General features: G+C 41.6%; 1 protein-coding gene across 1 annotated transcript in view; it reads right to left on the minus strand.

The window, feature by feature from the left end:
- Positions 1-39: 39 nt before the first annotated feature.
- LOC146516655 (sphingosine kinase 1-like) overlaps positions 40-15,069 on the minus strand; it is a 41,674-nt gene continuing 26,644 nt past the window's right edge. The window contains exons 3-5 of the mRNA XM_085163831.1: positions 12,125-12,219; positions 10,348-10,463; positions 40-4,137 (exon numbers count right to left, since the gene is read on the minus strand). Coding sequence (XP_085019957.1) covers positions 3,279-4,137; positions 10,348-10,463; positions 12,125-12,219 — 1,070 coding nt within the window. The 3' untranslated portion in view covers positions 40-3,278. The remainder of the gene's footprint in view (positions 4,138-10,347; positions 10,464-12,124; positions 12,220-15,069) is intronic.

The following is a 15,069-nucleotide window of genomic DNA, read 5'->3' on the forward strand; positions in this document are numbered from 1 at the left end:
GTTTCAGACAGAGCAGAAAACCTGCTGCTGCTTAAGAGCAGGTTTATTTTTCTTCTAAATTTAGTCAAATTTCCAGATAATTGAACATCATCATAGCAGGTTGATCCTGCTTCATCCTCCAGCTGGACCGAGCAGGTTTCCAGCACGATTGAACAAACTTAAATTAGGGCCCGTGATTCACTTACATTATGGAAGCACAACCTCGACGTCCCACGAAGGCTTTAACGTGGCGTTGGCAACAAGCGTACGTTGTGCAAAAAACACGGAAGAGGGAACAAATTTTGGTCTCTAACGATTGAGCCTTTGCAGATTCAAACAGTCGTTGGCGTGTTGAATAAAACATGGAAACATCAGCATGTTTACTGCGACTCTGTAGGCACATCGAAGCTCCACAACTTTCCTTCTTATGTGGACTTAAAGATCACCGTCGCCTCTCCCCTCCCTCATTTTACTGCTCAGCTTGAAGTGAAACACGTCCTCCTCTGACTCACTGCATCTGGACAGTCTACTAATGTTCCCCAATGATTTCCCGGGGTGAGGGGGAAGGAACACAACACCGCCCACCTCATGCAGCATTTAACAAGTCAATATCTCCCCCTTCTCCTCCTCCATGTCCACTCCCTCACACTCTGTGTAACCAGCTCCACCCAAAACCCCTGTTTAAGGCTCCTCAGTGTTAACATACATTTTGAAATCTGCAGTCATTTTCTCTGTGATTTAAAGCTCAATGCTAAGGACACCTCGGTGATGATAAATCTGCCACTGTGTGCGCGCTGTGACTGCTCTGCAGTGGCACCGAAAGCAACAAATAGATGGATGAAAACAGAAGAAGATGATGGGTGCTATGGTGAGGATGACGGGATGGCAGAGAGCGAGGCAAGGGGGGAAAAAAAAATACAAACAGAAGCATCACGTAAGTGAGGAGGAGCAGAGCCACAGCTGTTTGAGGGAGAAACTCCACCCGCGAGCACTTAAACACTTGCTGGAGGTGCAGTGGTTTTTCTAAACGGGCAAAGAGCTCTGCGGCTTTTAAGGTCCAGCGTGCAGCACAACGACACGGCTGAGGGAGTTTTGTTTGTTGCGAGTGTAAAAACAAATCTGGCTTAATCAGAATTCACATCCACACAAAATGTGCCTGTGAACATTTTTCACTGGAGCGGTTTCATCCTGCAAAAACAAAAAAACAGACACAAAAACTGAAAACTGTCGCAAGTGAAGATGGAAGCGCAGCAATCGCCTCACAGATTTCACAACCTGTTTATGTCAACAAAACCTCTAACAAATTTTCCTCCTGTTTTCCTGCCGCTTTATGAAAATCTCGTGCCAAAAGAAAGTCTGAGTCACGACGGAAATATGAACGTGAAAACGGTGCCAAAGCTGTGTGAGATTTCTGTGGGTGTGACCGCTTGTTTACAGTGTTTTAAGGTGGATTGCTTCTTTACATTCACTCTCACCTGTTGCCATCAGTGACCCCAACTCTAACCTGTGATTCACTTAAACGATGGAATACATATTCGTATTTGTATTCTATTAAATTTGGCAATCAGGGAACAACTCTCCCCAGACGAGTCTGGATCCACGGATGCCAGGCAGCAGCTTCCACAGCTGAAAGTCAATTTCCTAACGTTCCAGTAGGATTTCTACTTAAATTTTGGTGTGATTCACTTGCTGAGGCCCACACAGCCTCTAGGCTGGATGAAGATATATGTTGGACGCAATTCTGCTTGGACAAGTTAACGTGGCTGGTTTAAAAATCGGGAACTGGGGAGGCTGAATGTGTGAAATGACCCTTTAGTGCTTTCAAGAAACAGGATCAAGTTAACGAGTTTAAGGCAACAATGAGAAACTCTTCAGAGAGCGAAACAACGTGACAGCCTCTGATCAGAAACCAGGAACGCTGGTGCAGGAGCGCCCCACGAAGCTCTGATACATGATAAAATAAATATAAATAAATTAAATATAAATACTTATATCTAATGATTATTTATACAATGTGCTTAGCTGGGGTTCACTTTAAGATAACATGAAGAAACAGACGTTTTCCTGCCTTGGCGTCGCCCATGACACAGACGAGCACCTTCCCTCCTGAAGGTCACGTACATAAAGGCTTTCATTTACGAGTTTCAGCCTCTCTCACACAAACAGACACAAACACGCTGCACTGCAGAGGAGTGTAAAGGCCAGAGAAAACTAATCCCCCGTCGTTGCATAAGATGCTGTAATTCTGGCTGATGTGTTTGCTGCGACGCAGACAAACGTCGCTCTTCGTGCAGCCGCGATGAAACGAGACGCCGGGAAAAAGATGGTGATGGATTTTCGTTCTCCGGAGGCTGAACGTTTGATGAATGGATGATGAAACGTGTGGGTCTTTATGTGTTTGTGTTTTAGCTCAAATGAGGCAGGACTACCGTCAGTTCACACAGTCATGGCTTCGGAGTGTTCAGTATTAAATTAACAGTCACATTAAATAATCAGAATTAGAAACCTAATGATGCTTAATACTTTTAAATGAAATCTTTTCACAATAACAGCCTGTTACATCAGATCTTTTTGAATTGTTTGTGCTGCTAAATTAATGTTTATTTCCTCTTTTTTCAAATGTTGTAAAACAAAACAAAAACCATTAAAGAAACATATTCACAGACTTCAGGAAGTGAGGAAAAACTGAGCTGAACACTCAGTTTGAGACATTTTTTTCTCTACTCTTGAATCTTTCTGATGTCGTCGAGCAGTTTTAAGGGAAGGGAAGCTAACTGTGAATAATAAAAAGGTCAGTTTTGGCTGTTCCCAAATCTCACACAGGGCTTTACGCATGTTTAGAGATTTGTGTCTCTTCCTGGAATTAGAACTGGGGCGTGTAAACCACTACACTGTGGAGCCACTGATGTTACTCTAGTATGGAGCTTGAAATGAGCCAATTACATCAACTTTGAACAGACTCAGTTTGTGTTGCTTTACAGGTCTAAATATCTGTACTAAAATCTCTTATTGTGAAAAGAATGTTTAATAATAAAATATCAAGCTAAGCGTGAAAAAAAGTCATTTTTAGTGTAATTCATGGCATTATTTGGAGTTTGTTTCATTATTTGTCTAATACTGAACACTCCGCTCATGGCATTTTAATGTAATAACATCAGGAGGCTTGAATCCGCTGCTTTGCTCCTGCAGCTGCACAGCTCGTGCAGCTGCACAGCTCCTGATGCGACAGGTGAAACACATTTATTGTTAAACGCCGTCACAGAGTAGAGATGAAAGCGGGCAGTCGAGATTATTCAGTCTCATCCAGTGATTAACCTCGACAGGCCTCTGTGCACCTCGGCCTGTATTGGGCCGTACTCCACCACCTCTCCGTCTACTGTAATTATTCCTTTGGGCGAGTACGGCTCCAGCCTGAGCGCCCGCACCTTAGTGTACACCAGATGTTGGCAGTTAGTAGTCAGATGTGCACCCTTCTCCATAGCTAGGAACAGCCTCAGCAGCGCGGTGGGCGATATCCCCGCTCTAACGTAAAAAAGATGAATGACGCCGTCGTCCGGGGTGGCCTCCGGTGCCGCCAGGAGATCCTCTGCCAGGTGGGATTGGTACATGGCCAGCATGAGGACAAAGTCTTCCTCCGGGACCACCACCCAGTCGTCGGGCAGCGGCTGATCCAGAGGTGGCAGCAGGGAATCGTGTGGGCCGGGGAGGGCTTTGGTGGCGCTTCGGGAAGGCGTGCTCTCCACCCGCCTCACTTTGAGGGAGTTGTTGGAGTGGCAGGAGTTGTGGAAGGAGGAGTCTCTAACAGCAGGTAGTGTCACGGGGGGGACCCGATCCTTGCAGAGCATTGTGTTACTCCTCAAAGCCTCCTCGTTGTTGTGGTCCTTGGTGGCGGGCAGATAAGCCAGCCTGCCCTTATAGACACGGAGAGAGGCCAGCCGCACCAGCGTGCCAATGGTGAAGCGGACGGTGCCAAAGTGACGGTACTTCTCGCTCTCTATATCGACGTCCGCTACAAAGCCCCAGGCCAGAGACAGGAAGGAGAAGAGACGGGGGCTGGAGGAGAGATGGACGGAGACCATATCCATGTGGGACACCAGACCTTTGCAGAGCAGGAAGCCACAGCTGACCAGGAGCTCCTCGCTGGTCACAGGAGAGGCTCTGCAGGAGGAGAGGGGACATTTAAACACTTCATGGCAGCTCCTGCTTTCAGACACGACAACAGTTAGGCTGAAACAACCACATGAATAAATTATAAGTGATTTGCAAGTAAATTATTTAGGAAGTATTGTGGTGATTAATTAATGTCGTTGTTAACTGTACATCTTCAGCTGTTGGATAAATGTGATTTTTAACAATAACAACTCACAACAATATATCAGTTAATCAAGAAAGCAGTGTGCATATTATTAAATAATCAGAATATTCAGCCTTAAAGTAAATATACGACAAGATTTTGAAATGTTGACATGTAAATATGCAAGTTAGACATTTAAAAACCCAAAGACCACTTATATTTGTTTTATTGCTACAGCTTAATTTAGAAATCACCTCTACAGGCCATCTTCTCCTTGTGTTTTTTGTTCTGTACAAGCACATTTATGCATTTCCTGCTGCACACTCAGTCACATGGGAGGGGAGCAGGTTTAAGGGTTCAGCATTTTGCCCAAGGACACGTCAACATGCAAACTGTGGAGGTGGAGATCTCCTCCACAGACTTACTGCGAAATGACCTGCTCTACCTCCTGATCGACAATCCAAGCTTTATTTATAAAAAGAGAAACATCCACCACAGAACAGCTTCCATTCTGGTTCCATTTAATCATTATTTGCAATGAAATCTATTTAAATGTGAACGACGGGCTTTTGTAATGTAAAGCAGAGGCGCCTGATCCAAACTGGAAACAAATCTAGACCCTCAACTAAAGCCGATTTTCAGTGTTGATTTATGTTTCAGTTCATAAAATATCAACAACAAATTATTTGAGACTCTGCAGACAGCTAGTTTCCCCTCATCAGTCTGGCAGGAGGAGGCAGTTAAAAATCTGGTTTCAAACACAAGATAAAGACACCAAAATAAAACAAAAAGGCTCCTTCTGTATTTTTAGGAAGTGGGTCAAGGCATCCTTGTGTTTTTGTAAGTGAACTTTAAAAAGTGGCGTTATGCAATACAGGGCTAACAGCGACCTTGTTGTGCTATCTGAAATCACTGAGGTGGGGGAGAGAAGAGGTGGAGCCCCTACAAAGCTCAGAGGGTGGGGTGTAGGCGAAGGACAGTGTGGGCCTTCAGATAACAAAGACGACCCCATCTGGGAGAACGGATACAGAGGTGGAAGGTCACATTAACACGCACCCACAGATTTGCCGGCTGTTACAGCCAACGGCCAATTACAGCGAGGACTGGACGTCTCAGCGGAGCTCAGATATCTCCATATTCAACATCCTGAATTTATTCATCAGTCTAGCTTTCCAAACAAACTCATCTACATTTTCACAGCTCTGTTACTGTATAATCACGCTCTGGTAAAAAGGTCAAGAAATAATCTGATTATAAGGCGATTTCCAGCTCATCCTGCTTCGCCTCTCAGTTTTATGTGTTAAAGGTATTAATTCAATTTATAGAGCACCGAACCACAACATGATTTATAGACGTGCTCTTGGATTGTTTGGGGTAAAGAGCAAAGAAATAAACCTTTGTGAGCAGCGTGCAACTGTGTGCAGATTTCAGCAACATTTACTTTCAGAGAGATAGTTCTGTCAATGTCAGAAGAAAGAGCAAGACGCGATCAGAGAGCAGCAGGATGCTGTTTGTGGCATAAAAATGTCAAACATTTAGCAACATGTTAGCAACAATGAGGTGAAATAAAGCAGGTTAACAAGAGAGATTCAAATACCCAAAATGAAAAACTGAATGCCTACCCAACGAACAAATATTGAATAGTCAAATATTTGGCCAATCATGGTACACGATCTTAAGTTTAGTGATTTACCTAACAAATGAAAGCTCACCAGTTTGATCCCAGGAGGAGACACAAATCCCTTTAGGGTTGCGCCAGAAAGGCCATCTGATGTCAAAAAACAAAAACAGATAGAACATGTGGAGGTACCTGCCTACCTTGTGAATAGGGAACCAGCCAAAGGTAGCTCTTCATTGTACAATACCTTAAAGTATAGAGTAAGTGCACAGCAACAATGTGGAGGAGAAGCTCAGTGTTAACAGAAAGAAGCTTCAGATGGAGGCTCAAGAACGGCAGCCATCTTCCTTTGACTGATGTCCACTGATGAAAAGCAAAGTGTCTTAAAGGTGTTTAGCAGATAAGTCATCGCTTGAGTTTAATCTGAGAACTACTGTTTCTGTGGTGTCGTGTGCAGCCGTAATCACTGTGTGTGAAGTGGACAGAAACATGAATGAAAACAGAAGGGGTCCCAGTATGCAGCCTTGAGGAACACCGAGGTTAAACTGCATTTATTGTCCACATTTCAATGCACTAATTTCTCTCCTATATTAAACATGCAGCGACATTAACTATAACACACAATCTTCTGCTCACTGATGATGCATCAAGGTCTATTTGTGGGGCTCACTCATGGATAAGAATATATAAAAATAACCTCCTGGATCACTTGACCTGTGTAAACATTTCCTAATTGCTTTGGGTTCTCAATCACTAGTCTAAAATCTCATTGATTACAACTAATAGATTAGAGTCCAAAAGATTAGTCCAAAAGAAGTATAAAAGTAGAACTGCACTAAAAATGTGCTTTATCCTCTTAGACTTTGACTTACATATTTATTCACATTTTACAACACAAACATCCCACTGTATTCAACAACTAACTCATCAGGAAAGTGTGAAATTAAGTCATGGATAGAGGGAGCCAATGGGCCATTTTCCATATCTATCCATCTTTTATTTACAGTCAGTAGGTCTGAATGTTAGTGTAGCTCACTGAAGTGGTTGGTCTCTTTCAAACTGGAATAATGGTGGTAGCTTTGAAGCATTGGTAGACCAGAGCCCGTGACAAACACATATTGAAGCTGCTGGTGTTAGTTAAGCGGCGAAGCCTTGCTGCACCCATCCAGGACTCCTGTCAGGGCCTGCCGCTTCCGCGGAGTCTTCTGTCATGTGTCCACAGCATCAGTGGTGCGCCTGGCGCTGTGGGCTTTGCTCTTTATGTCATTTCCTTGTTATTCCTGTCAGAGTGGGCATTAAATCTGTTGCTCTCTTGATGGGATGACGGATTTGGTGGGGGTGGTACCGTTGTTACAAGCGATATGGAACTGTATGGCTTGCCATTGATGGTTGGATGACATTGCAGCTCCTGCTCAGAAGCAAATTAGACCCTTAGCCAGCAAACCTGCACACTGCCAGTGTTTTGCATAACACCAAATACATTCTAGCTGTCGCTCGTTTGATCCACGTAGCCTCGGTGAACCCGACATTCAGCTGGGAATAATACCAAATACAATCTGGCCAGGGCTACTGCAGGACAGAGAGGGAGAGATTTTCTGGATGCCCCGGGACTGTGAGAGGAGAGTAAACAATGCAGAATCTGGTCCCTTCCTCCCATTGTTGCTGCCGCTCTCACTGGAAGACTATTGTTTGATGAGAAGCTGATTGGCAGATGAAAGAATAAACCACCAGTGAGAGGTGTTTTCTTCAGTTTGACTATATTCACTTTAACTTTTATTCAGTCTGGAATCCCCCCCAATTATTATTATTTTTTTAAATCAAGACAGCAGGACAAAAAACTGCTTGACTACAAAAAACACCCGCCGAAAAAACAACACTTGAGTGAAAACTTATTTAATTAAATAAAACAGCGAGGCGCTCAGATAAAGCTCATGTGACCTACAAAAAAGAAGCAGCTTGAAAAGGAAGCGCCTCAAAGCACTTAAACAAGCTTTTTTTCCCCCCATTTCCCACATGGTGACTTTAGAGTATAAAGAGCAGAATATCTAAACACACAAATAGAAGCCACAGTTCATAAGCTGTTTACATAGAGGGATGCAAATTTGTATAGAAATAGACCAAGAAGCCACATCTTTATGAAACAAACCAACCACCTGTAAGAAAATTAACTGCGTGTCACATGTTTTGGTACCAAACGAAGGGATGATTTAGGCACTTACACTCTCCAGTGGCATGAGCTGCCTATTAGTGGAAATAAATACCAGTAAGAAGAACTGAGAACACCTGACACGAGCCACTTAAACAGAGATGCAAGTCCTTAACCAAGAAACAATTGTAGGCAATGGCTGTTGGAAACCAACTGCAAGTAGCTACAGTGACCAACTGGTCAACTTAACCAGCAACACCCTTAGGGCAACATGTTGCAATCAATCAATCAGTCTGTGTTGATTTGTGCAACTTGTCTGTAAAACATCTCTTTGCAATTGGGGCCTCGACTGGTTTGCAACTGGTTGCACTCTTGTTATATTCCTACATAAAATCAAGGCTGTGTTTGTTAATCATGTTTCAAATCTTCAAATCCAGTTGCTTTGAAGATGGCAACTGACTGCAAGTCGCCCATACCTGGTTCTTTCTTTGACTTGACCATTTAAAAGATTGTTGTCAAGATTGTTGTGTTCACTGCATACGACTGCAATAATTTGGACGTGCCCCAGTGTCCATCCATGGTTTTCTCTAATGTGACTGCAGCATCATGTTAAGATGCAACAGAAACGGCCGCACAAAGTGATGATTTGGCATCGTGCCCTGCTAAGAGTGACAGTCCTGTTTTATGCTTCTGGTAATTACAAGGAAATATGAGTGCATAAAGAGTCCTGACATCAAGAAGATGATTTAGGAGTCACTGGCCCAGCATATGAAGGCAATGAGTAAATTATGTCATGTAACCAATAAATGGTTCAGGATTTACTGCAAACTGGAAAAAAATACAACAAAAACAAGGTATGCTTCTTCTTCTTATCATTATTATTATCATCATTATCATTATCATTATTATTATTATTATTATTGTTATTATTATTATTATTATTGCACAGATAATTTAAAAAAAGGAAAACAACATCTGCTGCCACTGACCTTTTAAATAACAGCTTTTAATGTTAATATTTTATTCCAGATGTTTCTGTGTTATGATGTTATATTTATTGTATTTAACTGTTTGGTTGATGGTTGAGTGACTTCTGCTGATTGTAGCTCTCAGGGATCATTACGATGTCCTTGACCCCTGATGTACTGCAGGTTTCAGACTCAAACCGATGACACTGTACTTCATAAACAACGCCACTGGTCTTTTTCTTTTTAGACTGAATGGTAGTTAGTAACAGTTTATGCTACATGAACATTTACAGATAAACGTGGTCTGATACATATGCTGATATCTGCTTTATTATTAGGTGATATGTGGTTAACTGATTTTTAAACTCCTCCCATCAACTGTGTTCTGAGTGTTTGAGTTTCCCACTAACTACAGACCTAACTGTGTCACTGCAGAGATAGTGTGTGATACGTGAGTAATCTGCTTGTATGTATTTGTGTTATAATAAATGTCACTGCATGTATAGAGTAAACGAGTTCCTTTATCTTCTGTCCCTCTGACTTCTTCTTTCTGTTCTGTGTTCAGGCTGAATGATCTCCAAACAATAACCCATTTGAATGAGTCATGAATAATTAATTCAGATGAGAGGAGTGCATTTTACAACGAAAAACACCAAAAGGAGTCAGGACCATGTGTGTCTGAGGTTCAGCCGTGCAAAAGATGCTGTATCTACAGCAACGCTGCAAATAAATACATCCTATTGATTTCTGTAACATGTCCACAACATTTTACAGAAAAAGCTGCTGTTATATGACTGATGAGAAGCAGAAGGTTCGACAGGCCCCACTGAACCATACTTAAAGGGATCAGAGCCACGATTCAGAGTCCTTGTCTGCAGATCTTTGTTCTTACGTGAGAATAAAAATAGACAGACCTCCTCCTGCTACAATCACTTGCTAAGAAAGTAATTACTAATGACAGCTACTGTTTGGTTGAAACTACACACTGCATGTGATTTAAATCACTTAACCACAGGTATATGCATGTTGCTCGTGTAATGCTGTGGCTCAGGCTGGTATGTTCACAGACTGGCTGGACTGGTTTCGGTGGAGCGCTACACCAGAAGTTCATCATGAGAAACTAATCATTTTTACTACCAATTAATCTGCTCATTGATTATTAGCGTAATTTTAAAATTGCAAAAACAAAACATCTTTATTTTTAAGATGATGTCTTATTAAGTTTTATTTTATCTATCCAACAGTCCAAAACTGGGGGAAAAAAAAAAAAAGGTTCAAGGTTTTGAGGTTTCTACAGAGTACTGATGACTGATTTGTGCGCGTGTGTGTGTGCGTGCCTCACCCAGAGTAATGATGTATGGATGCAGCCAAGGCGTTGCCTGATCCACCAGGAAGGATACCCAGTGGTGTCCGGATGGCCTCCTCCCAATCTGGCCTCTCTAGCAGACCATTTATCACCTGACGCACACAGAAAATACAGCCTCAGTAAGGTGGCCTGAAAAATTTACTGTGTCAGCTAGACAGTGACAGATATACACTGTATGGACCAAAGTACGGGGCCACCTGCACATCAAACCAGCAGGAGCTGGTGACCGTGGAAAGCCATGCAATTAAGTTTTTGCGCTGATGTTAATGCAAGAGGAGGTTTGGAACTGTAAGGCTGAGGTTCTGTGGTCCCCACACGCTTCCACTTTGCAATAATAGCACTTAGAGCTGATCATAGAATATTTAGGAGGGAAGAAATTTCATAAACTGACTTGCTACAGCAGTGGTATCCTGTTACAGTCACATGCTTTACTTCAGTGAGCTCTTTAGAATGATTCTTTTCACAAGGTGTTTGATGAAAGCAGCTACATTCAGATATCAAGAGAAAGTGTGGCCCAATTTTGTCCATAGTTTACTTGCATTTACAATGTATGTTTTGCTGAAAGTATAGTAATGCAGGTTGTAAATATTGCCATCATATCAACAGTTTATGATACTCTTAGAAACACCTGCAGTGCATGCAGCAGAGTAGCAGAGTCAAATGGCATCTGCACAGCAGGTTTCCAACCACCAATCCATCTGTACACTTTAACTGCTTGTCCATTTCATGGTCGTGGGGGCCTAGAGCCTATCCCAGTTGTCATAGGAGAAAAGGAAGGGTACACCTGAGACATGATGCCAGTTTGTCACAGGGTTAACATAAATTAATCACCAATCAACCGAATACGCATGTCTTTGGACCGTGGGAAGAAGCCAAAGTTCTGAACAAAATCCATGCAGGCAGGGGAGAAAAACACAGAAAAGCTCCTGCTGGCTGAAATGTTCAAACTAGGAAACCTCTGTGTGGGCTGACAACGCTAACCACTGCTACACTGTGTTGCTGAAATTTCTAGCATTGTACATATGTATATATTCTATGTAGCAAGTATTGTATGAAATACTGTGGTGGGGAGAAACAATAACTTGTGATTTTTCCCACTTCAACTCTAACATGTCGTTGTCATCAGCTCCAAAAGTCCGGTATTGGTCAGGCTCCGACAGTCAGCATCCAGCCTGGTAGCACAAACTTTTGTAGTACTGTGGAGTGCTAATATTCATGTGCTCACAGAGAGAATAGAAAACTATTGTGTTTACGCCATTGTACTCACTCATTTTACCTTTTAGGAATGCAATTTTAACCATTTTAGACCGAAATAACCCAGGCAGAGTCTATGTACATTTAACCTAACACTGTCTGTGTGATGGATGACTGTGAGGTGAATTTGGTGGGTTGAGTAGCTGACTGCTGTTTCTACTGTCCAGCTCTTTTTTGATTGGCAGGCTACATTTTTAGTTATTTGTCTAATAAATGTCAGAAATTACCCATGTCTTTAAAAAAATGACCATACAATCAAAACATTTATGCCCAAAAATGCTGATTTCACGTAATTTGCTTTTATGTAAATATAAAACAATGTAAAATATTATTGTTAATAGAATCTGGCCAAATGAAACATACTTGATCGGCATACATACAGTTTATAAAAAGTATATTTGAATAAATAAACAGCTGAGTTCATATATTCCAGCTGGATTGGTTTTGAGATTAAGGTTGTGTTTTTGGTTATGAACATAGTGCACGTGTGTGTCTTTACCTCATACAGAAGTCCGTCTCCTGACATGATGACTAAAGCGTCCCACTGCGACAGGTCAGCCTCTTTCACCATCTCCCGAGCGTGATTCTGCCGCTCTGCAAGACAAACAGAGAAAATATGTAAAGTATGTTGACTCATGCAGGTTTGTCTTTCCTGGAAGAGAAATCTGAAAAGAAGGACACATTCTCAAAATGTCAGCTTCATTCCTCCTCATAGAGGTGTAGCTACTTGTGTTACAGCTGAATAGCATAGCTGGGCGAGCACGGCCAAAAGACAGCAACATGACACAAACACGAACACCTGAGGCAGTCTGAGTAGATCCCTGCTCCTCCTGTAGTTTTAGTCTTCCTCCCCTTCCCTTCAGTTTCCAAATTAAAGTATCACCGTGGGAGGGAAAGTTGATATATGGTCTTAAATGAAGCGCCTGTCACACCGCCAATTAGATTGAGAGAGCTAAATTACTCAGGAGCACTCTGTCAAATTACTCCGAGAATGAATAATCTGATGTGAGTCTGTCGCTAATGGGCCAGCTGCTTGGATGGTACAGGAGTAAACTTTTCTACTTTTTGGTGTTCATGATTAAAGCTTAGACTTTAAAATGAGGGGGAAAAAAATCCAGATGGGTACAAAGCAGGTATAAATGTAACATGTGTACAAAAGTTCAGAAAAAAGGTGACAAATCCCCCCAAAAACTAATTATTGTGGACATACCAACAAACCACAACATTAAAACCACGAGTATTTAGAAGGTTTTGTGTTTGTAAGGCTGTCACACGCGTAGGCCTGTGCTATATGACCAAAATCTCATATCCCGATATAAGAATTCTATCGTCCGATAACGATATAAATCACAAAAATGTAACATTTTCTGTAAATTCTGTGAATCTCGGGCAGCTGGACTTGCGGGAACGGTTTCCAGCTGCGCGTCATGTAGCTGGAGTTGAGTGTTTTAACCGATGCATGAAACGATACATTTTTAGACATAAGTTGTAACGGCCGCCGTTTTCTTTGTGAGTATTTATTACACGGCGTGCTGCGGGGAACAGCTTGTTCTAACGTTTTAGTCTAAGGTTTATTTTTTTAGCACCTGGCGGGTCTTTTTTACTTCTCATCCGTAAATAATCTGCTCTTTCACGTGATTCAGTTTATTTTGAAAAGTCTCAACAGGATCTTGAGCTTTATTGTGAAAGGTTTATGTGGAACATAAACAAGCGGACACGCTATGTTGTTGCTAACGACAACGCATAAAAACAGGCGCTTGTCCGTCTGTATGTGGTTATATAAAATATAAGAGAAAGAGAGAACTTTAAGAAATTAATATAGCCACTACAGTGACCATCAAAACAATGAAAAAATATTGCCGTAAACAGTTTATTTTGTGACACCACGAAACAAACGATAGCGTAAAATGAAACGATAGACGTTTTTATATCGTCATCCGATATATATTGTTATATCGAACAGCCCTACACACGCGTGTCACATCTGAACATTTAATTGCACAAGCCTCGTGAGTTTTCTTAATCAGGTTTTTGAATATTCCATTCGCGTTTGTCTGCTCTTGTAGGAATCCTTTGTATCTCTCTTTCACTGTCAGAGTCTCCTTCTCAACAGTTTCAAGGTTAAAGGGCAGAAGAAGTGCTCTGAGGCGTAAAACACACACTCACACACACAGCAGCACCACTGGTTTGTGTTTCTGTATTTCATATTTCTTATTTTTCTTTACAAAGCAGCAATCATTCTCTCATTTGATTAGATAAGGAAAAAAAAATCAAGGTAATGATGAAGCATTTCAGTAATGTTGGACTTTAGGTTGTTGAAATAATGGAATCACTGGATTTCTCACTGTATCCCCACTAAAAGTATCAAGTATTTAGACATTTAGTATTACATATTCAACATGGTGCTTATATTTCATACTTACAAAAGCTATTAAGAAGCTATTAAGAACTTTTTTTTTTAATACCACCACGCACTGCTTTGTTGAAGATGGGTTTGTTTTTTTGTTTTTTTTTTAAATAGGAACACAGAAACCAGACACTGCTTTCATTCAGCAGCCTGTTAGTTATGCTAATACACTAATACGCCTCCAGTGCCATTGTGAGCCAGTTTGGTCTTGGTGTCTTTTCGGACCAGACTACATTTCCACAGCTCTGAGAACCGATCATTACATACCATAAATAGCGGAACGTGAAATATGAAGAAATAGGAAATATATATGAAGTTACTTCTGTAAAAATGCCTAAAGTTCTGATTTTAATGCAAAGATACATGCAGATTCCATGCATTAATTAACCCAGCATACAGACACACATGCACTTCTCTCTAGTGACGGATCTATTTTTTTCTTCCTTTCTTTCTACTTCCTCTTCCCTGAAACCCACAGAATGAAGGAATCAATTCCTCCTCATCAGTCCAGTCACATCACATTTAGTTATTTGCGCAGAGTCTGAACACTGAAAAGGTTTAAAAGGCCTCCAATCAGCAACAAAGCTGCAGAGCAGCAACACTGCGGTGTGGCTGAAGGATAACTCCTCACATCGGTCAAACCATTAGGGGATGGTGGAACAGCTTGTTATGGTTTTTATAGTAGTTGCTGCAGTGGAGAGGAGACAAAATCAAGTACTGTTGAACTTTTATGTTTCTAGCTTTGAACAGGTATTTAACAGCAATGTACTGACTGCAATTTCATGTTGAGCAACATTTGACTGACTCTGGAACTGATTGGCACAGATTGGCAGAGCTGTGAAAACGAGGGCAGCAGATGGCTACAACAGAAGATTACAGGCCACTGTGAGAGGATCACGATGAAGACAGATTCCAGCCCATAATAAAATACATGCTGTTTCACAGAAAACATTGTTGTAAAAGTCAACATCCTGTGTAATTTTCTTTTCACTCCATGCTGTCACCAAACCACAAACTTTTCAATTGTTTTTTAAAAC

The sequence above is a fragment of the Neolamprologus multifasciatus genome, chromosome 6 (genome assembly GCF_963576455.1).
Source record: "Neolamprologus multifasciatus chromosome 6, fNeoMul1.2, whole genome shotgun sequence".
Classification (NCBI taxonomy): Eukaryota; Metazoa; Chordata; class Actinopteri; order Cichliformes; family Cichlidae; genus Neolamprologus; species Neolamprologus multifasciatus.